Source organism: Musca vetustissima, unplaced genomic scaffold, assembly GCF_032173495.1.
Source record: "Musca vetustissima isolate MV318-11 ecotype Yass unplaced genomic scaffold, APGP_CSIRO_Mvet_v1 utg2694, whole genome shotgun sequence".
Lineage (NCBI taxonomy): Eukaryota > Metazoa > Arthropoda > Insecta > Diptera > Muscidae > Musca > Musca vetustissima.
The window spans coordinates 121,275-148,450 of NW_026884399.1; the positions used below are offsets into that span (position 1 = coordinate 121,275).

Below are 27,176 nucleotides of genomic sequence, written 5' to 3' on the forward strand. Positions count from 1 at the left end.
CCATTTCCATTGTCGCTGTCATAGCCGTGATGGCATGGTTGGTAGCTGACGTGAACGTTGTCGTAAACGTCTCAGTTGTTTTACGTTTCTGACTAGACTGAATGTATTCTTCCATATATTTGGTTCGACTGTGGCTCTGAGCTCATCGCAGCAGTAGCAGAACGCTGAGACACAGCAGAAATCGTGAATCGGAGACCAGCAAAATATTGTCTGAGTGGCACACTCACTTCAGTTTGTAGATGAACAGCAAACGTGAAAGATTGAAAAAGTCTTTGAAACGTCAATCGCACGGTTAACCGGTTTTTCATCTTGTTTAAACGAAAATACGACTACTTTTTCAAGTATAATAGAATAATAGAAAAAATATATAAACGAAAATAAATAACTAATTAAAAAATAGCAAAAAACCAATTTAAATTAGAAAAAAAATATTGAAATAAATTGCCAAATAAATAGATATTAAAAAATCTGAAAAAATGGGTTGTGCCACTACGACAGTAAAAATTTCTTCAATCGTTTTCAACATAATTCTGGCGGTAAGTTTTCTGCGTCCAGCGAAACGGAAGGAAAATATCGGACAAACACTCACCCGAACACACAAATCAATATTTTTAGTGAAAATATTCAAGAACATCCGCATTTCTTAAAGAATTGTCACACGGCGAATGGACACCATTTCATTTGTGTAAAAAAGTTAATGAATAAATAATATTGAAATGTGAATTGAAAAATAATTGTATATAAGCCGTAACCGTATATAAATATATGTTGTTGTTATAATTGTGTTTAATTCAAAAGCAAATAATGGACGGTGGACTGAAAGTCATGAAATATTCAAAATTGTTAGAATTCAAAATGATTTACTTGTAAACAATATTTAAACTTGTGAAAATTTTACATTCGCCTAATATTTGTTGAAATATTCCGTGAAGGCCGGAGTTAAGTCTGAACTTTATTTGTGACCTTTTTAATAATTCCTAAACAAATTTATTATTATTGTATGTTACCATTATTATACAATAATGGTAACATACGAAATTTTCAAAATCGCTTATAATCGAGGTCCAGCCGAAACGGCTGGATTTGGGAAAATTCGTACTATAAGGGTTCGAAAAGTACTAAAATGACTACTTCCAATAATCAACGCCCAGATGAAACGGCCGAAACTAGAATCTTGAAATTTGTGTACGTAAGAGAACGTTAAGGCTGGATTTGGGGAAATTCGTACTATAAGGGCATGAAAAGTACCAAAAGGTACTTAACCTGACAATCAACCCCCCGACGAAACGACTTAAGCTAGAATTCTGAAAATTTGTGTGAGGTCAGTATTGACACATAGGTGTCTGTTAAGGCTGGGATTTGGGAAATTCCTACTATAAGGGTACGAACAGTATTAAAATGACTACTACAAAATGGTACGGAAAAGTATCAAAAATTATAGCACTCATATTGAATAATCAGGTAGGTCTAGAACTCTGAAATGTGTGATAAGGCTGTGTTTGGGAAAATTCGTACTATAAGTGTATGAAAATAGTACCGAAAAGTACTAAAAATGATAGCACTGATATTGAATGAACAAATAGATCTAGTGGATTATGGTTTCATAATGGAGCGTAAAGTAGAGGTACCAATGGGTTTTTGGAAAGTATAATACAAATTTTTGTTGATATTGGATAAACGAATAAACCTAGAATTTTGGTTGCAGAATACTAATTGTTTGTAGAGTACAGGGTTGAGTTTAGGAGTTGAATTTGTAAAATAGTTCTGAAAATGCAAAAAATTGTGCACGAAATTCTAAATTGTACTAATTTTTGTACAAATGATATTTATTGCATGAAATTAAGCTAGAATATACCAATTTGGAATAGAGATCTTGATAGAAGGATCGCTATTGTGAGGGTCTGAGATCTATAAGTGTATGATAATTTATTGAATCTTGAAAGCTTGAATCTTGGTATGGCGATCGTCATTAGAGTATAGATTTGAAATATGTTTACTGTATTTGACACTGGTAGCATTGGTAATTTTAGGTTTTATTTGGATCGCTATAGGAACGGCATGGGGATCCATATTTGTGTTTTGAATTAAAAGATGTTTTTTGAAATTCGTACTAAAAATGTAAAGAAGTATTAAATAATATGAAATTCGTAGCCATTATTTTTGATGGAACGAATAAATTGTGCAAACATTAGTAAATTTTGTGGACGAATATGACTAGAATACTTGTGTTTTGGATAAATGTAAAGAAGAACTAATGTAATGACTACCTCTGGTCAAATTTCCGCCTATATTTATTCATAACTTTGTCATCGTGTACTTCTCCGGCTTATATGATATTTACATTTTTTAATTGATCCTTTGTTTGATGAGGTACAAGAAGGACTGCACCTTCATTATAATACTAATGATCTGCATTGCAATATTTAAGATTGCTAATGCTGCTGAGATGTTAGGTATTGTAAATGGGATCCAAGTGTTGGTATAGCCCCCATATAACGGCACCTATATTTTCGGTAATTCGAAAGTATTAGCCTCATTTCCAACCGAAGTGACAGAAAATGCTCAAAACATATAACTCCATAGTTTTGCATTGCCCCCGTCCCGACTCATTATATGTATTCTTATGGTCTTCGGCGCATTTTCCACCGGTATTGGCGGCAATTTAGCATTATGGGGTCCATGTAGATAAAAAAAATTATATTTTCACAAGTAAAGGTTCCGGTTCATTTTCCTAATCGGAAAGTCTATTAGCCCCTTTAGGTGTAGGAAGTTTGTTCGGATTTAAAAATGTTATATACATTTAAACAAATGTGTTAGAATGCGAATATTTTTGCAATTAATGATTACAACACGATTAACTGATTCTCGCTATACTATTATACAAAGTGTTTTATGCCTGTGTACAATTTAAAATTATACATAATATTACGGAATTTAGCTGTACACATTATACGCAAGCGTACAAATTAAAGATATGATTATAATTTATTCCAATTACATTGTAAATATAATTACTCCTCAAAAACGCTCCATTATCTAAGTCTATTCCTATTCCACCACCCGTAAATTACTTTAAATATTTGTAAATGGAAATGGTGTTGAGTCATCTTATTTAGATTTGTTATTTTCAAAAAAGCGTAAAAAACTCAAAACGTAACATAATTCAGATTTAGATGACTCTGGGAGTGATGTCATATTTAAACAAAGCACCACACGATATAAACAACAAACAAACCTTCCAAACTTAATTGACAAAAAAAAATTCGCATTCGAGAAAAACAAGTCACTCAGGAAAGTGTGATTTCCAACTGGAACTAACGGAGAAGATTCGCATGAATTGAAGGCTGATATGTAGGTCAGACAGCAGGTGCGCTGATGACAATGCTGTATTCCTTCCTTTCAAAATATCTTTGTATTCTTTTGTTTTGCTATTCTGTTCATTTCTCACTGTGTGTGTGTGGGGGGACTTCACTTAATAAATAATTTATTTGGACATTTTCTGTGAATACACGGCGCCATATCCATATTGTCCATATACTACATATTTAGCCATGGAACTTTGTTGTCATTGTTGTGCGTGTGTATTGTATTAGAATAAAAATTGTGTATTTAATAAAATCTTGATAATAATTTCAAAATATCTTTGACAAGAAATGAAAGAAGAAAACAAAATAACAACAATTGAAATGTCCTTGTAATCCCTATAAACGAATTCGACAACAAGAAACCCAATTCAATTGATATGACGTGACTGATAATCTCCTAAATACACAAATACACACACACACATGTTTGCCAAAAGCCGCTTAACAATATTTGCATTCACATGTCTTTTTTTTTCGTCTGTTGCAAAAACTCACGAAATATAATCGTAAACCCATTTTCAATATCACCACACAATCGATATAAATGGCTATTACTAGCGTCATTAGAATTTCTGGCTGTATTGAAATTTGATTGTCTATCATTTACAGTAATTCTGTTGCCAATAAAATTGGAACTAAAAATATAACCGCCAGCACGATTGTTTGATGGAAAAAAGGAGAAAAAAAACATTTTTTTTAAATCGATCACACCCACAGTGAACATGAATATTGAATATTTCAATGTAACAATTACGATGAAGACTCATTGACAATACTAATTATATTCTTCTACCCTAAATAACTATACTGTTTGGTTAAGCCTAAAACTTTGTAAAACCACGAAATAGTGGTGATTGACAAATTATTAACACCACTGGTGGCTAGCACATGTTTGCCTCATCGGGCGGCGCGTACCACAGGTGGCTCACATATGATTATAATGACATGGGTGCGTATCACTAACAGTTTATTTTAAATGTTCATTTATATAATTTAAAAGTAAAAATAATAGAAATTGTATAAACTATTGCAATTGTAATTCAAATTTATAAACCACAAACATAAATAAATAGTTCGTATACCGTCATAAATCATAGAAGGGTAATAGAAGTTACTCTGGATTTATGCCGGTCATGCAGCAAATGAGCGATATGGAGTACATATACCTATCGTCACATATCGACCAGAGATGTCAAATTCAGTAACTTTGTTGTTCAAAATAGCACAGAGATACCCCCGCGACCATTTCAGTACCATCCCAATAATTCATTAAATCACGATAATTTTTTGAGTATAATATTATATTATTATCGAATAGTCAATTTGGCATCATCTGCTGCGTAAAAACATACTTTTTTATTTTTGTATAATGATTTTCGGCAAAAAAAGGTACTGGACATAATTTTAGGACAATCAATCTTCATGAGAAAGAATTAAAATTGGATTAGTCACATAATACCTGCATATTGCATTCCAATATTTTTGCCAAAAGCGATCATTATGCAACGGAATAAAATTTTTGTTTAGCTTTCACTTAAAAAAGGTACTCTTTTAGAACATTCATATTTTTTTATTTTCGATCCCTGATATGTCATCAACATTCCTTAGAGAGACCATTCCTCCACATTCAAACACTTCTGTCAAAATAATACCCCTATTGTTTTTGGTAATGATCATTGTTTTTGGTAATGATAAATATCAGTTATTTTTGTCTGTTTTTCTGGAGGTCCAAATCAACCAAAACCTAAACTGACGAAATTTTTATTTTATGGCGTCAATATTCACCTCGGGAAAACAAGATATTCCAGGGATTATATTTTCAAAATCTTGAGTAACCCGTATATGTACGATGTAAAGACTTTACATTAAATCGATTACTCCATATATACGCAAAGGACATTTTTTTAGTTGTGATAAATCGGCCTTCAAATACCGGCCATCTTCGCATAATATCTGAATTTGGTATAAAGCTATATTTTCAAAATCTTGAGTAACCCGTATATGTACGATGTAAAGACTTTACATTAAATCGATTACTCCATATAAAAAGATAAATGCTTAATACCATGCTTTCATGAAAATTCTTCATATTGGTAACAAAATTTAGCGAACGTTGTTGGAAAGAGTGACTAACATTTCCACCGGTATACTGTTATCCACTGAGTCGGATAAGTACTCCTATTCTCGGTGTTAGGTGTCCGACTACACTGGCTAGATATTGCTCCTCTAAACATTTCCGTCCGATTTCATGCAAACTGTGGATCAAACAATTCAACTGAAATACTATTATGGACGTTTGATCTTCAATTTATAATCTCTTCTTACGGAAATTATTCGTAAACCACACAAAAAAAACTAAAGTATGGTTGGTTGACTTCAAACAAACGATACGTGTGTGCCGAAGAACATAACTTAGACGGACATGTACAGTGTACAACAAAGTGTGCGTCTTTATCGGTACTTCAATAAATAGAACTCATGTGCGAAAATTCTACTAAATACATTCTAGTGATTCCAAAGCAATGACATTCCATAGTGGTATTTCGACTTTATGTTTAGAAATCTAGTGATACATTAATTATGCCAATATATTTAATTGTTAATTAAATTTAAAACTGTTGAAATGTTAAAATGTTTAACAAATAAATTTCTATGTGTACACACAACAGAATAACACTTTTCTGGTCGTTTGAATTCTTTATTCGCAGTTGATGTTGTTTTCTTTTTTATTTCTGACATAAGATATAAAAATTGTCCGCCAGACAACACATGGATATTTTTTGAACAAATAAAAAGATTTATATTCTGTGCTAACTTTTTGCTCTTTTGCTTTGAGTAATGCAATGATTTCTTACTTTTTTTTGTACTCTAAAGAATGTGTGTGTGTGATTTTTTATTTGCCCAATGATGAAGTCAGGAAAGTACACCGAAATAAGATGGTCCGACAAGATGACTGCATATTTACATTTGTTCCAAGTTGAATTACTGAATGGAATAGTAAACAGATTGCTCATTAAATTGTGAAAAATTTTGTAGTTTTTTTTGTGCCATCGGTTTTCACAAATGTATTTTTAACCGCCATTAACGATGATACTCAATTGATTATTGTTTATTCCTTAAATGCTTAATGGGACCTTAATTGAGATAGCAAATAATATATTTGATGTTATTGTTCAATTGTTCTACGAATCAGATCCATAATGATCACATCGTTCTACATGAACATAAATAAAAAAATCAATATAATAAATTCTAGAAATATATTCTGAACAAAACAACTTAAAATTTGTGATTTAAAATACTTTCCTCGTCTTCAAGTGCGTTGATAATTTTACAAATCGTAGATGTATAATATTTAGAAATGTATATCATATGTCGAACTAGTTTTAAACCAATGAATCCGATACTTCTTGTACTTTATGTGTTATCCATAATAGTATATATTTTATATATAGCTCCATATTAGCATATATACTAAATCAATGGAAACATTTATCTTCCTCATTATTTGGAAGATGTTCAACCGAATTCTTTTAAATCACTCAATACTATTTACCTGCAAAATATTGCACATATGTACGTACATACATATATTTTAGGTTGTGCCAAAACAAAACATTTCCAAAGACAACAATATTAGCAATGTTTCTTGTTGTTTTTATTTTAATCTATAAAATTTCCGAAATACTTGATCTGAAACTTGTATTTGGTTATGTGTCATCAATTTATGCCAAATAAAGCTAATTTGAATTATTCTTTCGTCTTAATTAAGCAAATCATAAATTGCAAATATGTTGTTGTTTCAGCGACAGAGCACGAATAAATATTAATTTCCTTATACACGATCTACAATCGGCGATCAGTCACAATATACATAAGCATATATATTTTTATATACACATGATGCAATATATGTGCTAACAATGTTTGCTAATTGCTAAGGCAACAAACCCCAAAGGTTAAATAAGTTAACAAAGAAATTTATCTAAATTTTGTGGATAAATAGACGCGTTAGTATTCAGTAGGAATTATTTTGTAGTTGGACTGCACAGTGTCACGAGTTGAGATGAAACCCAGTAAGGAAAGTAGTAAATATATATATATATATGATACCCTTCACCACTTTGGGCATATTCAACAGATGAATCATAACAGACTTCGAATTTTGTCATGTCATTCTGCAACCTACACAGGTTAAGTTATATGCATTTTGTACTTAAAATCGGGAGAAAATATATATAGGAGCTCTATCCAAATCTGAACCGATTTCAAAACTTTTCTCACGCTAGGTTATATTAACTTCAGTACGTTGTGCAAAATTTTGTGTCAATCGGTCTACCTTTGGATCTTTGGTGAACCATTTACATAAAATCGGATGAAACTATATATGGGTGCTATATCTAAATCTGAACCGATTTTTATTATACTTAGCACACGGTACGATATACTAAATTCTGTACATTGTGCAAAAGTTTGTAGCAAACGGCCCAACTTTTGGGTCTTTGGTGCGCCTTTTACTTAAAATCTGACGAAACAATATATAGGAGCCACAAGTTATGTTATAGTAACTTCAGTACGAAGTGCACAATTTTGTGCCGATTGGACCCACCTTGACGAAGCATTTATATTTATAACTTCTAGGTTATACTAACTTCAGTACGTTGTGCAAAATTTGTGTCAATTATGTGTAAAATCGGACAAAAATATACTTGTAGAAGTTATATCAAAATCTGAACCGATTTCAATGAGACTTGTCAGAGATTAACTTATATTAACTACAGTTCATTGCACCAAATTGTGTGGCAATCAGACAAACTTTGGGTCTTTAGTGCACAATTTACATACACTCGGAAGAAAAAATATATAGGAGCTATATCTAAATCTTAACCGATTTTCACGAAACATAACACACATAATTCTAGATCTAATTCATTACGCTATACCAAATTTCGTACAAATCGAAATATATATAGGGTATTTGGTGCATCATTTACATTAAATCGGACGAAAGTATATATGAGAGCTATATCTTAATCTGGACCGATTTTCAGGAAACTTAACACACAACATTCTAAACCTTATTCATTATGCTATGCCAAATTTCGTGCAAATCGAAAGATATATGGGGACTTTGGTGCACCATTTACCTTAAATCGGACGAAACTATATATGGGAGCTATATCTAAATATGGATAAAAAGTGATTCTATGAATATTTTCAAAAGGGACACATATGCACAAAGACATAATACCCTCTACCACAGAGTGATGAAGGGTATAAAAAATAGCAAATTATAGACACGTCGATTGGAAGATACTACGGAATCATTATATGGGGGCTATGTTAAAATAGGGTCATATATTGACAATTTTCTGCTGGGAAGAACCTGGACTAGAAGAACCAAGAACCTGGTTGACCAAAAAACAAGTCGGCCGAGCAAACATTTTATACACTCTCTCTCATGAAGTCAACATTCAAACTATCTTAAATCGGGTGGGACCTATTATGAGGCTTATGTCGAAACATGTAAAATATTTGCTTGCATTAATTTTTATCTTCTGAAAAAAAAAAGAAATTACAGACAAGAAGTCTGGATATTTGGCTGCAAAGAGTCTTTTCTCCTCTGAAACCCGACAGACATACCTATAGCCATATAGCACGAGGGTAGAACTATAAAAATGCACAAAGTTGGCTGGTATTTTTATATTTTTGTCAAATAAAAACCTGAACAGATAATTTTTAATATGTGGGACTATATCAAAACTTTGACTTATATAGACAAATTTCCATAAAATATGTGTATTCTTTGATATGCCAAATGACAGTCATTACATTGAGAAAATACGGATGACACCGTCAAAATACTGACAATGGGTGCCATTTCAAAATGTGGGCCTTCAAAAACGCTTTATATCAAATTACAGCCACTTCGCAGTGGGCGAAATTAAAATCTAGCGAGGAAAAATTAAAAACTTTAAAACGAATAAATATAGAACATTAAAAATTGGCAAATATGTTTCTCATGTGTATAGGTAGTATCCTGTAGAATCTAATTTATATATATGTCCACGTTTTCATATAACCACCATATTTATGAATGTAGGTGCACGTTTATAATATAACGGAATATTACTGTCAACTGAAATTTGCTTCGCGGTGATTTTATTACGCACACTTTGAGGAGGTTTTTCGTTTTGATAATCATTCTATTAAAATTGCAATAAAATGAGAAAAAGCAAATAAAGGGAGATACAAATTTAGGATTAGCTTCCTCGGTGTGTATTTTACACTAACAAAAATCTAAAAAGCAGGACATAAAGTCGGAGCTTATACAAAAAAATATTAATGTGAAAAATTACATATAAATATTGAGATTTTTTAGTGCATCACAAAAAATTTACCATTATTTGCTTTACTAAGTCGCACATCACAACTACCTGATAAAATTAAAATATTAACTATTTACAGTCAATATTCCTATATTACTTGGCCATAAAACAAAACCCCCAAAATACCCAATAAACCCGGAAACTTGTGCCAATATTTTGGGTGGGGATATTATCTACTCAATGAGAAACCAAAATAAACATCCCAAAATAGAGAATTTCAGGATCTAGTGTTATATGGGACGTATCCTAAAAAGTGAGCCAATATTTTTAATTCTAAGTGCTAAAATTAAAAACCCAATGATAACCCAAAACACCAAATTACAGGCATATAGGTTGAAAATGTGCTCAAAAACATCAAAATACGAAATATTGGAGTGTAACGTTATATAAAGGCTACAGTAAAAGGTATCCCTATTAAATACCAAACATCCTAGGTGTAGTAGCAATGAATGTGATTTCAACAGGGCTTACTTGATATAGAATTTTATACGGAGGTGTTGTATACCGAAATGTAAAAAATATGGCTAGTCCTTGATACATTAAAATATAAATGCACATTTAAACAAATTGGCAAACAAACGAATTTATTAAAATCCAAACAAAAATTATTTTTACTCTATCCACAAACACAAAATATAACACCTTTAAATCATTGAAAGCTCATCAAAGTCCCAACACTAACTATAACCCATTATTATTTACTTTCGGGAGCAAGGAGTGAAGTTTTTGTTTGTAAAAGTTTTCTTCACGTGATTTCTGCCCACCTGTCAACGTACCCATAAAACCTCCATATCAACCAAGACGACTTTAAAACAAATTTTCTATTTACATAAAACATATTGTGGCTTATCCTTCTTATTCTCATGACACAAATACAGCCGAGGAAAAATAATGATAATAACAAACAACAATTACACATTCACAAGGATGTGACATCACCTCGCCTCACCTTCGACTGGACAAGTTGTTGCGACAGCTAGACAACAGCAGGCAATTACACACATACTTTTGATTCACTTTATAGCCGTTTAGTCGGTGGGTAAACAAATGGAACCGGAGGGTGAGTGTTCAGTTGCACGCATTCGACTGACCTGGCCTATATAGTCGCCAACAACAATAACAGCAAATGTTATTGGTCGTGTACAATGTTACAGCTGATGACTTCATGCCACCACTACCAAAAATTAATGACTGCCACCAACTAAAGCAGAAATAAATAAAAAACTAACAACAGCGACAACAAAAACATTAATACTTTTTTCTACTTTTCATTTTGCAAATAAGAAACTACAATAACAACAGCAACACCAAAATGTCATTTCAAGTTTAAAATAATATGTTATGGTTATTTGCTAATGCCGCCAAGACACAATAAATGGCAACGAAGAACAAAAAACACAAACAGTCGGAAACAACGACACACGAACCCAAACGTCTCAAATGATTGAAAGAAGAATTTTTAGCTAATAAATTCTCAAAATAATAAATGTGTTTAATGGATAATGGCGATGTCTGTATTTTACTGTTTCCAGATGCATATGTGTATGTACATTAGAGTGTTCCGAATATTCTTGGATGTTCTTCACATATAGTTGTTTGGCGATATCGGAATTGAATGTATATCATTTGGAAATATATTTGCATCTGAAATAAGTTCCATACATATTTTGATCTCGTTAATATGTTTATCTAACCTAGATCTATTCCGAAGATAGGGCCCATCGGTCCATTCCTTTTAGTAGGTATCCAGTATAAACATTTCATGTTCTACACTGTAATATGTAGCTAAATCCACCATTATGCATAAAGCTGACTTAAGAAATAACGGCGATAGATTATGTGATCGACGTACATTGTCGGTAGTTCTCATGTACCTTTATAAGGAACCTCAGGAGTTACTTCTGACCAAATAGTTTTAATCGCATTTGTCAGATGCTATGCGTCTCCCAGTTTTGCTGTAGCGGGATCATATGGGGGCTCGATATTGAAAGTTGTGGCACTGAGATTTGACAGAAAATGAGAAAACAAAATTACAGGCAATTCGGTTGAAAAATGTGTCCAAAAATTCTCAAAATACCTACTCGATATTAGTATTAATAATTTTTAGTGCGAAGATTTGAGGGCACCCTTTAACTTGGGTTAATATTAATAATTTTTAGTTCAGTGATGTATTATAAAATGATCAGAACAAAATTCTATGTCGATGTATACCTTTCCGTCTGTCGACTGTTTGTCCGTCTATTGAAATCACTATAGAGATTGCAATATTTAAGATAGATCTCTGAAATTTTGCACAGACATTGCTAGTACTCCTAGGAAGTTTGCTATTGCAAGTGGTCCCCGTTTTGATGTAGCCCCCATATAACGAATTGTCTGTAATTTGCTACGTTTGGTTCTCATTGGGCATCAAATGTTCTTTCCCAAAATAATCAATTATATGACGATACCCCCTAACTCTAACTAATTTGTTTTAATTTGGTATTTTGGGCTATGGTATGGTAGTAAATTTTTCTACTAAAAATTATCAATATTGGTCTACCTTTTAGACAAGCCACCATATAACTCTACCCCAAAAATATCGGTGTTATGGGGAGCTTGAGTACGTGTTTCAACCAATTTTGGAACAATTTAACATTTTGCACTCTCATTGAGCAAAAAATATCCCTACCATAAATTATCAACATTGGCCCACGTTTTAGGTAGCCCTCTTATATTACTCCCATTATTCGGACACATTATTTAGTATTTTGGGGATTTTGAGCACGTTTTTTAATCCAATTGGCTCTAATTTGATTTTTCGTGTTCTTATGGGGTGTCAAATCTTCCTACTAAACATTATGGTTCAATTTTTTAGGGAATCCTCCATATAACGCTACATCCCAAATTTCGGTATTTTGGGAAGCTTGGACACGTGTTTCAACTAAATTAGCTGTAATTTAATATTTTGGACTCTTATGGAGTACAAAATCTTGCTTGGACATGTTTTTCAAACGAATTCGCACTCATTTCATTGATTAAATTATTAAATTAAAAAAAAAACCCTTCTTAGTTTTTCAAATAGAGTGTCTTTAATTGGAACGCTACCATCACTTAACACATCGATCGACTTAACTTGGTGGAGGCTGTAAAATGTTCGGTCAGGCCGATCATAATGGCGTTTTTACTTTTTTAATACATTTCAGAGTTTTCATTGACAATATTTTATCAACACCGATCCACGTTTAACCTCCAATATATCACAATGTGTGATATTTTAAGAATATGGAAGCGTATGAAAAACCTACCCCAAGGTTTTTGATACGCATTATATGTAATTTGATAATGGAATCACGATAAAGATCGCAGTATTTAATGTAGATCTTTGAAATATGCCACAAACGTTGCTAATATTCCCAAGATGATTGGTATTTTTCATTTCAGGTGAATAAAAAACTTCTTCCCAGTAAATTTTCAATATAGGTAATTGTTTTGCCTTTCCTAGCCAGCTTTTCAACAAAAGTATCTGTCATTCCTTCTGAGCACAAAAAACCTTAGTCCCCATAGAAAGGTCCCTACCTATTTAAGGAAGTTTGTTTATCAGAAATTCATGATTTTTTTATTTTGGATTCTTATTGGGTATCAACACCCCAACCAAAAATTGTAGGATACACGTATCGGGTTTCCATTATTATTATATTCCCCATAGCCCCAATATGTTTCCAAAAACGAGTTAGCGGTGTCAGTTCTCGATAATTTAAATAATTTAAAAAATAATAATATAATTTTAAATAATATAAAAGCCTATATTAAGTTCGAATAAATTAAGTATAGGTTGGTCGGCAAAACCGAAAAAAAATCAAAGTAATTATATTTGGAATTATTTATTACAACCCAATCTTATTCGTTAATCATATAAATTACCTTTTCGGAATCAGTTTACAGCAATGTAGCATAGAACGCATTAATAGGTTAAGCGACTCAAGTCTTAACGGAATTAATGAAAATCACACAAAACCTCCCTGATTTGGAATAGAAAAAACAATTTTTATTTACACGAACAATTCACTAATCCCCTTTGGGAAAATTGAAAAATTATGAGGTCATAAAAGCTAATTGAAACTAAAAACAAAAATTGTTGTTCTTGTTTTTGTTTTATTTATTTACCTCACGCTGTGACTAATTGGTTTTTGAGTGATTTTTAAATTTGTATTTAATAACCGAAGCGAGATGCGAATAGGGAATGAGCTATATAAAAATTAACACAATTGACATTCACACTTCATAGGCAATGACCAAAAAAATACTGAACAATTGTTTTCACTCAATAAATCGCTTTTATTGCAAATTTGTTTTTAAAGTACACCAATTAACCATTTCTTGTATTTTTTGAAGAGATCTGATTTAAATTGTGAAAAATACCCCCACACAGAAGTAAATTTTAAGTAGACACTCTTGTGTACTGCTATTCATTTAATTGGTAACACAGCCAATTCAAAATTGTTATTATTCGGTTGTTGTCATGCGGAGTTGACACTCGAAAATTATTGGTTTCAGGAAACAAGAATACTTGTCCCCATAAAAAGGCCTACATGTCTGAAAGGTGTGATAAGAAAACAAACTTGTGCGAAATGATAAACAAACATCACGCATCTTTCCATTATCTAGAACTTGTAACCAAACCCCCTATGTCAACGAAAGCTATAAGAAATAAAGTCATTGCTGTTTTTGGCGTCAAACCCATCAGCGCAAAAATTTATTTACAGATTTGTAAACATGGAATAGAATATATCTTTCAGATAAGACAGCATAAAGACAGGTGTGAAAAAGTAATATATGAAGATTATACCGTCATAAACGCAATATAGTTATGGAATTTTCAAAGTTATAGTCATATCATAACTGTGGACATTATGTACAAATGTGTGTAGTTCGAAATCATAACCAAGCAAACAATTTTCAGGTCAAAGAGTTTCATGACATTTGTTTTTTGTTTTATTTATTTTTTATATACATTTTGATCTGAACTAAATTCTGTGTCGATTTAGTCCTGACCGGCTGTTGAAATCACCATAATAAATGCAATAGTCTTCTTATACTCCTATGCTGTTTGATATAATGTACAGTTGCGGCCAAAATAATAGCAACCCACCCTATTATCAATAGTTGGAAAACGAAGAAACATGCTCGGACAATTCAAAAATAATTGTATATGGTGATAGTGGATCGTGACAGTATGTGGGACGTCCACAGAACAAAATTTACGATCCTTAAAACAATCAAAGATGGTGGAGAACTTTTGAAACTTTGTGCGTTTTTCTGGTACTGCGGATTTGGACCAAGATATTGAATCCAAAATTTATGCTAATCAATGTTACAAGATATTATGGTTCAATATGCAGATTATGAAATATATACAAAATGGTTTCAAAAAGGAGGACGTCGTAGCCAAACCCCTGAATAATAATGAGATATGAAGGGCAATTTAAGAAGCTTGACTAAAAATTTCATGCGAAAGATGCAATAACTTGGTCGATTTAATTTAACGTCGATGTCAAGCAGTGTTACGCGCCAAAAGTTATGCAACAAAGAATTAATATCCACGAAATAATGTATTTTATCTCGCTACAAATGCATAAGTTTCATATAAGCACCTTAGATGAATTCATGTTACGTTTACATTGCAACTGCTATTTTTTTGACCGACCTCATTTTAAGAATAATTTTCTTTTAATACAATATTTTCAAAAAAATAATATGTTTTAATAATTATTAAAATAAAGATAGCAATTGGTAATGTTTTAACTATAATTTGGCCAGAAAACATTACGCGATTTCAAAAAAATAATATGGTTTTATTTAGTAGGAATATTTCAATACATTACGCTGCTATTATTTTGACCGCATCTCTATATACACCTCACAATGGGTCAAAGATGCCATTTTTTGACGATAATTAGAGCAATGGGTTTATGAAACAAAAAATATCACATATAAGGGTTTCAGGAACGCTGTTTACGATTCTACAAGAAATCCCTAAAAACTCAATAAGGAGGATCGAAAATGGCGGTCAAATTTTTAACCATTTAAATAATCAAATTATTTTTGAACACCGTTTGTGGAGCTATGGTTACAGATGTGAAATCAAATTTTAAATGAAAAGAAATCAGATTTCAATTAAAATGAATCTATAATAGCCGATCAAACATAAGAAAATATAAAATATTTAATTTGATAACAGCGTTGAAATTTTAAATATAACCGATTTGGTTGAAAAAAAGTGCTACATATCATGCTCAATAAAATACCGAATAGTGAATATACCGAAATTTAAGACAATATTAATAATTTTTGTACGAAGATTTCACAACCAATGTTAAATCAGAAATCGAGAAATTTTTATGATTATCTTAAAATTACTATTGATATGTTTCATTCATATCAAGGTTTTTTTCATAAGGTTAAGGTTAGTTTTCTCTTACTGTTTCGCAAATACCAAACAGAACAGGATAAAAATTCAAAATATTTTTCAAAAAATTTAATGATAACATTGAGCACGAATATTTTGCTTCGAATAGAAATATTTTCTGTTTATTCTTCAAACAATAAATTTGATGGTCAATGAGGACTTCGAATTCGCCTCCCATATTTAATAGGCCATGACATATATAATTTAAATTCAACTACAAAATATTGGTTGTATACTCAAAGTGGTGTATATATAGATATATATTAGGCCAAAAGCTGGATAGGTCTTTTTACTTTTTTAAAATAGGTCTTTTTACTTTTTTACTTTTAAAATGATTTGATCTTTTACTTTTTTTACTTTTTTAAAATGATTTGATCCATACATAAATTTATATTTTTACCAAACATATATCATGTCTGAAGCTTCTGAATTCTCAATATTTTTAACATTTTTTAAACTCATATTATTCTAGCTGCAAATACGATTCAATTGAAATTTTGTCTTTTTCAATATTGTCATCAAACCTATGTTAAATCTGAAGATGACATTTGTCGGTCTACTCCTTCAGCGCATCCCAAAAAGATACAAAATTTTGATGAAACTGATTGATAACCTTAATTAATTCAAACTCTGAACATCGTAATATTTTTTACCAAACCTAGAAGTATACCTAGTTCAATTTTTGTTCCTGCCCAGGGTCAAGATATCATGTAACAGGAATTTAACTCTGTTTTCGTATAGGCGGAGAGTATACATAGTTCTGTCATTAGTGTAACTTCTGGTAATGTGGACCAGGCGTCTAATGTGGATCTCCCCCCATTTCTTAGAAAATGCTTGAAATATGTCAATGCTGCCTTGATAAATGTTTTCCTAATTAGTGAAAACAATCATCAAACTAGGTTTTTAATAAATAATAGCAATGTTGAAAATTTAGTAGTAAAAAATGTAGCTCTGATTGTAAAAGTGTGATTTGAACATTTTTTAGCACAATAGTCAAACGTTTTGTGGTTTTCTTGTTTTCTTTAACAAAAATATACGTTTACGCTGTAATTACAATCGGTGATTTTTAATTTTTATTCATTTTTGAAGCCGATAATTATTTTTAAATAAAAATATCCAATGTCGGGTAATGTGGACCACTATAAAAAAGTTGACCTTTTCATGAGGACGAGTTCAAAACATGGGCGCATTTAATATGCGAGGAGGTATTCTATCCTCTGAAAACTCGATATGCGAAATTTCAGATGCTTCGGTTGGATAATGAAGCAAGGACCTTCAAAATACCGCAAATGGGGCGGTACCCTTAAATGGGGGCTATTCCAAAACATGAATCCATATATTTTTGCATTCATTGTTACCCAAGAGTGCAATAAATTGAAATTTATCACAACCAATCCACAACCTACATTTAACTTACTGATTCTCATTACCCACACATACTGGTCCACATTACCCGCCAAGTTATTTTTATTCGCAGTTTAGAGTTTTTTGAAATATAATGCAATAACATTTTTATAGACAAATATAAATAATATTTGACCTGGAATATATTTAGCCAACAAATCTACTATGTTGTGAAAACAATTTGTTTTTATTTTTTACCGTTGTTACGCCCTCAATATCAAAAAAAGAAAATGGTGGCCCACATTACCCGAAGTTACTCTAATGTCGTTTTTACTCGGTCTAAAACAAAAACCACCTTCTTCTCTTTATGAATTCCAAAATAACATATTCGTATACAGTTAATTTGACCAACTGTTTTGGATGCTTAGCTAAGCATCATCTGCCGACGTCATTTATTAAAAATTGACAATAAATAATTTTCAATTAACTGAGTTGATTTGAATGAACGAATCTTGATCATTGTCATACGGGTCAAAATGGGGTCACCCACATCACTGCAATGCAATGGTGTGGGATGTAGTAATTGTTTGCGTGGACAATGGCCACCCAAATGCATTGTAGAGCAGTGCACAGCAAAAGTGAATCATTTATTGGATGCTTTGGTCAACTGACCGAGCGACAACTAAACGATATTAACGTACAGCGTCCGGTACAAGATGAAAAGAAATAATTCAATTTTGACCATCTCCATTTATGTTTATCATCGAGGACGGTCGGTCACTTTGTTATTAACAACAGGAGATGAACATTTTAATGGAATTATAGACTAATGTCAACATTATTGAAATATGCAGGTATTGCAATATCGAATAACAGATTTCTATTGTGTGGGAATGTTTGACGTTGTTTATAAACGAGGAAGTTATTAATATTGGGTTTTATTTCATTCAATTTGATTTTCTATAGCGATTTATTTCAGAGTCAAGGAAGTGTGAATTGGAAAGTAAGGCACATAATTTAAAATTTTATAAAATAAAGTAAAAGTAATTTTATAAAATCAATACTACTGATCAAACTGATACAGCATTTTTTTATTCTAAAATGTGGAATTTATTTTTAATTTATTTATTGATCACATGCTCTTTTGAAATATATTAATGAATCGGTACTGAATATAAACATTTTTTTTTTTTGCATATTCTGTATGCTTATAATGGTACCTACACGTATATTCTAATAAATATTTTTGGAAACGAGATAAACGCTTCTATAGGAAATAAATCATATAAACTGACACTTTAGCGCCTCTAAATAATAAAATTGACAATTAAAATATAAATCATTATGAATTGAGAAAAAAGAAGAGATTAGTTTAATCTTGAACAATGTGATTTCAAACATGAAATGTCATTTAGAAACGGATCACTTTGCTAAGAAATTGAAATATTTTTGGCAATAAAAGTATACCACAAAAAATACGAAAATTAATTAAATGTACACAATTTGTTTTTGTCTTTGACACAACAAAATATATAACATTAAGTCATTTCTAATAACAATTGAAATGATCTAATTGATTTTTTATGAAACAATTCGATTTTTATTGTAGTGTGTATCATTCTATTATTTTCCTCCATTCATTCCATTTCAATGGATCATGACGCTGAATCATTGATCTACATCATAGTTTCGACGCACACATAAGTCCAAAAAATCATAACAACAAATAACAATGGTGCCGCATTCTAATTTAGTCATTAGTATTTTTTTATTATTATATTCAAAACTTCAAAAGGTATGTCACTGTAGCGTAACTCAAACAACAAATAAATAAAAAAAGACAAATTCTTTCAAGCGACTAACCTACAGCCATTATCAATCAAAGAGTATTTGTGTTGACTTGGCTAATCATCCATTTGTGCGGTCGACAGCAAAGAGAGGAAACATTAAAATGACCACAAAAATGAACAACTTTTTTGGGGGATGAGATTAGTCATAATCCAAGCGATTACATTGCAGGCAGAAATACATTTATTTGTAGGAGTGAGTTTAGAATTTATTGCCAATTCCGCAGAACTATAAAAATTATATTCATTTCTGTGGGTCTTATGACCATAAAATCGTTTTTTTATGTTTAATGACCATACCTTCCCAGGTACATATTTTATTATTTATTGGATTAAAATATATTTAAAATCAACAAAACAGAGGGATTATTTTTATTATTTTTAAACAATTTCAATTAATTACTTTAATGAAACGCGTTCATTTTATATTTTTATTCCCCGCAATAAGGTTGAATGTGGAAATAGGTATAGTTTTTCGTATACTCAAACAATGAGGGTGGAACTTCGAGTTTAAAAGGATAATTAAATTTTTTCAAAATAAAAATAAAATAAAATAAAATCAACGGTTCAATGATTGCTATTTTGCTGTTTTTAGTCGTATTTTCAATTTAGGCTTCCAGATAATATGTCTATTCAAAAGGAATTTTTACTATCACCCTCGAAATATACATATGGGAGCTATATCTTCTGCCACAAGTTCTTCTGCACTAAATGCCGTTGTATTAGCGCTCGCATTGTCATGGTTCACCATAATTAGTCTTCTCTTCTTCGTTTTCGAATTTCTCCAAGACTTCAGCCATTTTTTTTTTGTATACCACTTATCGCCCTTGTCCCGAAAGACGAAATAGGCGACAATTGGTATCGAAGTACTTTTTAGACAAAATAATTTCGTTGGATTTGATTCAAATTCGGAGACCCGCACGGTATATTGAAATTTTGTTTCGGTCTTTCAATCTTTTCCTTTGGGCGTGCGAGGGTTGAATACATAGGGAGCATAGAATACATGATCGGGCTGATAATGTTTATTCTAAAATCATATTTGACAATATTCTCGATAGAATAACCCTATGTAGCATTTCTCAAATTTTGAAAACGATATTTTATGTAAATTTCTGAAAAATATTATTGGAGTTGGAATTCGTCGAAGTAACCACTTAGGATTTATAAAGTATAAAATACCAAATTCGATGCAAAATGTTTTCAATGTATGCTATTAAATGACGATCCTAATCGATTTTATGTTTCTATTTCAGCCAAAGTAGATGGATAGAAATCTGCTCTAAAAATAATTATAGATACCATTGCCGCCCAACAAAACTCTTTAATCTCTAAAATCTGGCATTATAAACAAAAACTATGTTAATTTCGGCCCGGTCGGAATTTTTATAACCTCAACCTTGAGAATGTCAATTAAAACAAGTAAAAAAGCGTTAAGTTCGGCCGGGCCAAACTTTGGATACCCTCCACCATAGAATACTGGCAATTGTTTGAAATGAAAACATAGGAAACATACATATAACGATAATTCTTCCAATCGATTGTTGTAAACCAAATACCAAATTCAACAATTTCAATGGGGGTTTTCCTAAAATCTCAAAACCCTAAAATATTGACATATATTATTAACGCATGATACGGTGAAACATGTGTATAAAATCATGAAAATACTCCAATTTAAAGGGCAATATTATATATGAGGCATACTACAGCGGGACCAATATTGACAACATTGGTGTTTTCATTATATAAGGGGTTAGGCCTAATTAAGGGCCGATGTAACTCAAGTTCCATATTTTAGTTTTCAATCCCAATATCGTCCATCACGCAAAATATTAAAAAGGTAGGATGTTTCATGTAGGACCTGGTCCTAAATGCGGGTGGATACAGTTTATTCTAAATTACAGCCAATTCGGTGAAAAAATCCGGTCAAAACCCCCCAAAAACTGAAAATTGGGAGGTACCGTTATATGGGGGCTGTTAGAAAAAGTGGACCTATATTTATAATTTCTGGTGGAGAAATTTGATATCCAAAAATAACCCAAAAATAAACGCGCTCAAGAACCCCAAAATACTGAAAATTTGGGGGTACCCTTATATGGGAGCTATGCCTAAACGTGAACCGATATAGCCCATCTACGATGTTTATCTGCCTGCAGACAAAATACGACTCCATGCAAAATTTTGGAGCTCTATCTCAATTCGTTTAGACGCTAGAGTGATTACAACAGACAGACGGACATGCTTAGATCGTCATAGAATTTTACGCTGATCAAGAATATATACACTTTATAGGGTCGGAAATGATTATTTCGATGCGTTACAAACGGAAAAACAAAACTAATATATCCTCCATACTATGGTGGAGGGTATAAAAATAAAAGGTCATCCTAGGAGAAAACTCTTGTTATGAAACGTCCTTAAACATACCGAAAAGTACTTTAGAAAAAAAAATGATATAATAGTGGGACTACCGTTGTATGAGGCTATAATAAAACGGAGATCGATATTAAAATTTTTGGTAGTGAGATTTGACATCCAATGAGAATACAAAATACCAAAATATAGCCAAGTCAGTTGAAAAACGTGTCCAAAACTCTCAAAATAGCAACTTGGGCCAATATAAATAATTTTTAGTGCGTAGATGTGGTGATAGCGTTCTGAGAACTCAAAATACAAAATTTAAGCTATGTTGATTGAAAACGTGCCAAAAATCCCCATATCGGTGGCTAACTATTATCGGGCTACCCTAAAACTTGTTTCAAAATTAATAATTTTTGGTATTTATATGTGTTACTCAATGAGAACCCAAAATAACAAATTACAGTCAATTCGGTGCAAAAACGTCAATATTGCTTCAATATTGTTGCAAACGGAATGATAAATTTAATATAAATAATAATAATATAAAAAATCGTGCAAATCTTATCATATTTTATGTATCGTTTTTTTTTTTGTTGTATCGTACAGCTGCTTTTAATACATGTAATTTTTTATTTTCCTTTTAATATCCTTTCAGCTCTTTGCCCTTGGATCGATTATTGCGATTTCATTCAATCCCGATTCTATGCGTGAAGATATAGCAATCGGTGCCTACATTGCATGTTCGCTGATTGTTTTCTTTGCCTTTTTGGGATGTTTTGCAGCCATACGTGAGTCTGTTTGCTTGACAGCAACTGTAAGTGAATATAATACGAAGATATATACATACATATATTATCTTATAAAAGGTATTGACTACAACAACAATTTCTGTTTTATTTTCTTTTTATACATGTAGTGTGCAGTTTTCCTATTGGTACTGGCAGCCGTACAAATTGCATTAACTTCGGTGGGAATGACTGATACAGGAGTACGCAGTGCTGTGGACACTGTCAACAAGGCTTGGGAATCGGATGCCATGGATGTGATTCAACGTGAACACGAATGTTGCGGCAAAGTCAGTCCAAATGATTATGTCACTCTCAATAAAGCGATACCCATCAGTTGTTATATCGATGAAGATGCCTCCAAGGCCAGCAATCTATTCTACGAAGGCTGCAAGGATAAATTACAAAGACACTATGAAAATGAGGCATATATATTTACAGTTGTTTCATGGTCTCTGGTGGCGTTTGTGGTAAGTGCTGGACATTCCATTTGTTTTTTCAATGTATTAAATTTGAATTTCATTGCAGATCATAGGTTTTCTGTTGGCAGTATTTTTGGCCATCAGTTTCCGCAATACTCAAAGGCGCATGCAGTTCTAAGAATTCCAATAGACTTTTGTTTTTTATAATTATCTACCTATCGACTAACTTTAGAAAGTACAAATTTATAATAAATTTGGCATCTCATACTCTCACATCTACTGTAAACTCTAATGTATTTTTGTAATGTTAAATGTATGAATTTTAAATTGAAACAACACCGACCACCACCGAATCTTATTTTTTATATAAAATTTTACAATTATTGAAAATGAAGAAAATGATTAATTATTGTAATTAGAAAACACATGAAACAAGTGCAATTTATAAAAAGTCTAATTGTTGGTTATTTTAAACATAAAAACAAAACAAAAATGTATTTTATAAGTTAAGAACGAAATGTCTGTTTCCCCACCTCCCCTGTATCTGTACGTATGTATGTATTTTAATTTGAATTTAGTTTTTATGTATAAATGTTTTCCCCTCTGCGTGTGTATTTATTATAATTTTTATAAATGTCTGTTAACTGTGTTGTAATTTATTTAGTAATTTATTTACAAAGACAATGAAACAAAATAAAAAATTAAGAATAAACAATGAAAACAAGATTGCAATGACATTAATTTACTCATCTGTGAAATATATTGCTGATAACAAGAGATTCAGAGCCATTGATGAAGTTCATAGATTAATGGCATAGATAACACACAATAGTGTCTTTCTATTAGTATATTATAAAGTGGGTCATTTAAAATTGCATTATTCGTATTATTAAAAATTGTTTGTTTGTTTCTTTAACCCACCCGAAAATTAGCTGGGCAACACTCAGAGTCCACAGACCGCGAGATTTTCATTTGAAATTTTATAGGGACGTTCATGAATTAGTGCAAATCAAAAAACAAAATTAATTTTTTTGAAATTGAGAATGGGTGGGGTCCCCTTAAATATGTCTAAATATTTTACTTTGTTTTTGCAGTGAGCTGCATATGCCAGAAGTGCTAATCAACATACACACAAATATTATATTATAGTACGCATTTCTAAAGCTTTATCTACACATACACACACCAATTCTGACCGCATCAAAAATATAGCTCTATACTAATTTATTACCTTTCGTACTCCTGTAGTACTTATTTTCAAAATTAATTCCAAATTTCATGATTTGATCTCAATAGGTTCACCCAAATCTTAATTTTGCCAAATTTAGTACCATTAAATACTACTCATTAATATAAATCATATTTCCCAATAAAACAACCATTTAGAACACATTAGCACAATTTTATAAAAATTTCTACCTATCCCAGTCGTACACCCGAACAGTGACCCTAACTCAAAATTTCAGAATTCTAGCTCTATCGTTTCACCAAAAATTCCAATTGTACAAAATTTAATACACATTAGTATACATTTCCAAAACTTCCTACATAGCTCAATTCTACATCCAAATAGCTCTATCAGTTCAGCCAAAATTCAAATTGTATCGAATTTAGTATTAATAAGTATGCATTTCCAACACTATATCCATACCCCAATCCTACACTCCAACAGTAGCCTTATTTCCAAAATTTTAGTGGTCCAGCTCTATATAGGTTCATCCAAACCCACTCATTAGTACGAATTTCCGGAACTTCCTACATAGGTCAAACACTTTTAGTTGTAGCAACAGTGATCCTAACTTCAAATGTCAAGATTCCAGCTCTATCGGTTCATCCAAATCCAAATTTAGTACCATTTAGTACACAATCCAATCCTACACCCCAACAATGATCCTAACGCCAAATTTCTGTGTTATAGCACCCAAATTCTAATTGTACTAATTATAGTACGAATACTACTTTTCGTACACATAAGTCAAAAATTTCAAAAACTACGTACATATCCCAATCCTAAACTCCTATGGTAATGTTAATTTCAAATTTCCAAGATTCCATCTCAATCCTTAACTCCAAATTAAAACTATAGTATCATACAGTAATTTTTGTATACATGAATACACACTTCCAGAACCTGCTCCTTATATCGACCCTACTTGTCAATCTGATTCACAGTTCAAATTTAAAGTTTTTAGCTCCTTCAGTTCACATGCTACGAAATTGTACCAAATTTAGTAAATTTTAATACTTTTCGGATATTTATAATTACTCTCCATAAGTGACCCCCATTCCAAGAATGCCACCGGGTCAAAATACAGGTGGCATTCAATTGATCCATGTGACTCTCTTTCTCTACTGTCGTTTTTTTACTACTAATAATTTTTTTCCGAATTATATGTGTCGAGTTACGTAGAAAGGAAACATTAAAAAAATTTTTTGTGGAATCTAATTAACGCAATTAGATGTATTTGTATTAATGGAACATTACGCGAGCCGAATTCATAATTTTTTATCCTATGTGGACGATAACAAATTTGAAGCTATAGTTATATGATAACTAAAGTTAGATTAACTTGACTGTCAACATGCTCAATTTAATCTAATCGGTCTATTTCGATTCGAGTGCAAACCACAAAATTTCCACAATATCAAATAAAGTTATAATGTAAATAAATAACATTTCAAAGCAAAATAGTACAAATAAAAAAGTTTTTCTCTTTTTTATTTTCAATTATTCTATAAAAGACTAATTAGAAAGAAAACAACATTAATTTTCCCTGCACACATTTCAAATAAAAAATTCAACAAATTAATTGACTTTCGATTGTTTTCCATTAACAAAAATTGTGCGGGAAATTTGGAAAAGTTCTTTGAACTTTAGGTTTAAGGGCAACCAATACCCTTGAATTGGGTCCATCGCACACGAACACCTATCTACACCTACGATATGAACTAACGTAAACTTGGACATCTATATATATGTGTGTGTAAGCATCTGTCATTCTACTATCTTGTATACAAAACAATAAATGTTTAAACATAAAGCTTTTGTTGAAAGCTCTGACATGTTTGACATGTTGATAAATAATTTGTTTACAAATGGAAATGTCAAGAAGACGTTATTTTTGTTTTGATTAAGAAATTGCGTGCAACAACATTTCGGGGCAGTTCAGCAACATTGATTAAGTTTGTTTCTGACGTTGGGGGGTTAAATATCAGAAAGCAAAGAGAAAATACGGAAAACAAATCTCCCTCATCTGTTCTTTTGGAATAAGTGTTAAAAAAACAACAACTTGTTGCTTTGTAAATACAAATTAAAAGATGATACCAACAGATTTAACAAATCTATTTGGTTCCTACAGGTTGAGTATACATACACACACAACATGCGCGTTATTCTCCTGGTCATACAGCTACAGTATATGAATTATTCACAAGGTGTGTTTAATAACAACAAGGAGGATTAAATGGTAATTATTTCGCTCGTATCTCCCTGTGTATTAATGGTGCCCTATTGCATGTGTAACATTCCTAAAGAGGGCAAACTATAAATGTTTGTATGTATCACAAGTTCAACAGTTGTCGTAAATGGGAAATTTTATCTGCTTTAAAATTAGGTCAACAACTTTTAGTCACAATTAACGTTGTAAAATAGTCATGGGTTGTTTTTGTTTTACATCCCTGAGGACATTACCATTCCACGAGGGTATGAAAAAATAAACAGCATTGCCTGTCAAATATTATACCCAACATATAATGATACTTGTAATTGTTTTCAAATCAGTGGTATTATCAACTCTGTGTTTATAATAATAGAATATTAATGTTACTCAAATATTAGATAATAAAAATGTCGCATTTCAAACGATATATTTCAGTAATCTAAAATATAATATAATAATTTATATGTATTATATTATATTTTAGATTTGTCTTAATACCAGATTTGGTTACAAAGATATAAAAAATATATTTTTAGTTAAGTTTTTAGGGAGAATTTAACATTCTTAAAAAGATGTTTAAGAGTTCTTTAAATATTTAAAATAATAAATAACAGTTTTCATTACATTTTCCTTATAAAGTAACTTCTTAAAGTTATAAGTCCACCTACTATGCCCCAATGTGTTAGTACTGTCACCAACAAGGATAATTCTTTTCTTTTACAGCAAAACATTCATTAACACACTTTTTCTCTACACATGAATCACTTGTGTGTATGTT

At 31.5% G+C, this 27,176-nt stretch overlaps 1 protein-coding gene across 1 annotated transcript; it reads left to right on the plus strand.

The window, feature by feature from the left end:
- Nucleotides 1-470: 470 nt before the first annotated feature.
- Nucleotides 471-23,246, plus strand: LOC133331394 (protein late bloomer). The gene is made up of 4 exons (XM_061539789.1): nt 471-536; nt 22,407-22,565; nt 22,668-23,006; nt 23,065-23,246. Exons 1-4 carry the CDS (start codon nt 477-479, stop codon nt 23,134-23,136), a joined length of 630 nt encoding a protein of 209 aa, XP_061395773.1. The 5' UTR covers nt 471-476; the 3' UTR covers nt 23,137-23,246.
- The last annotated feature ends 3,930 nt before the right edge of the window (nt 23,247-27,176 follow it).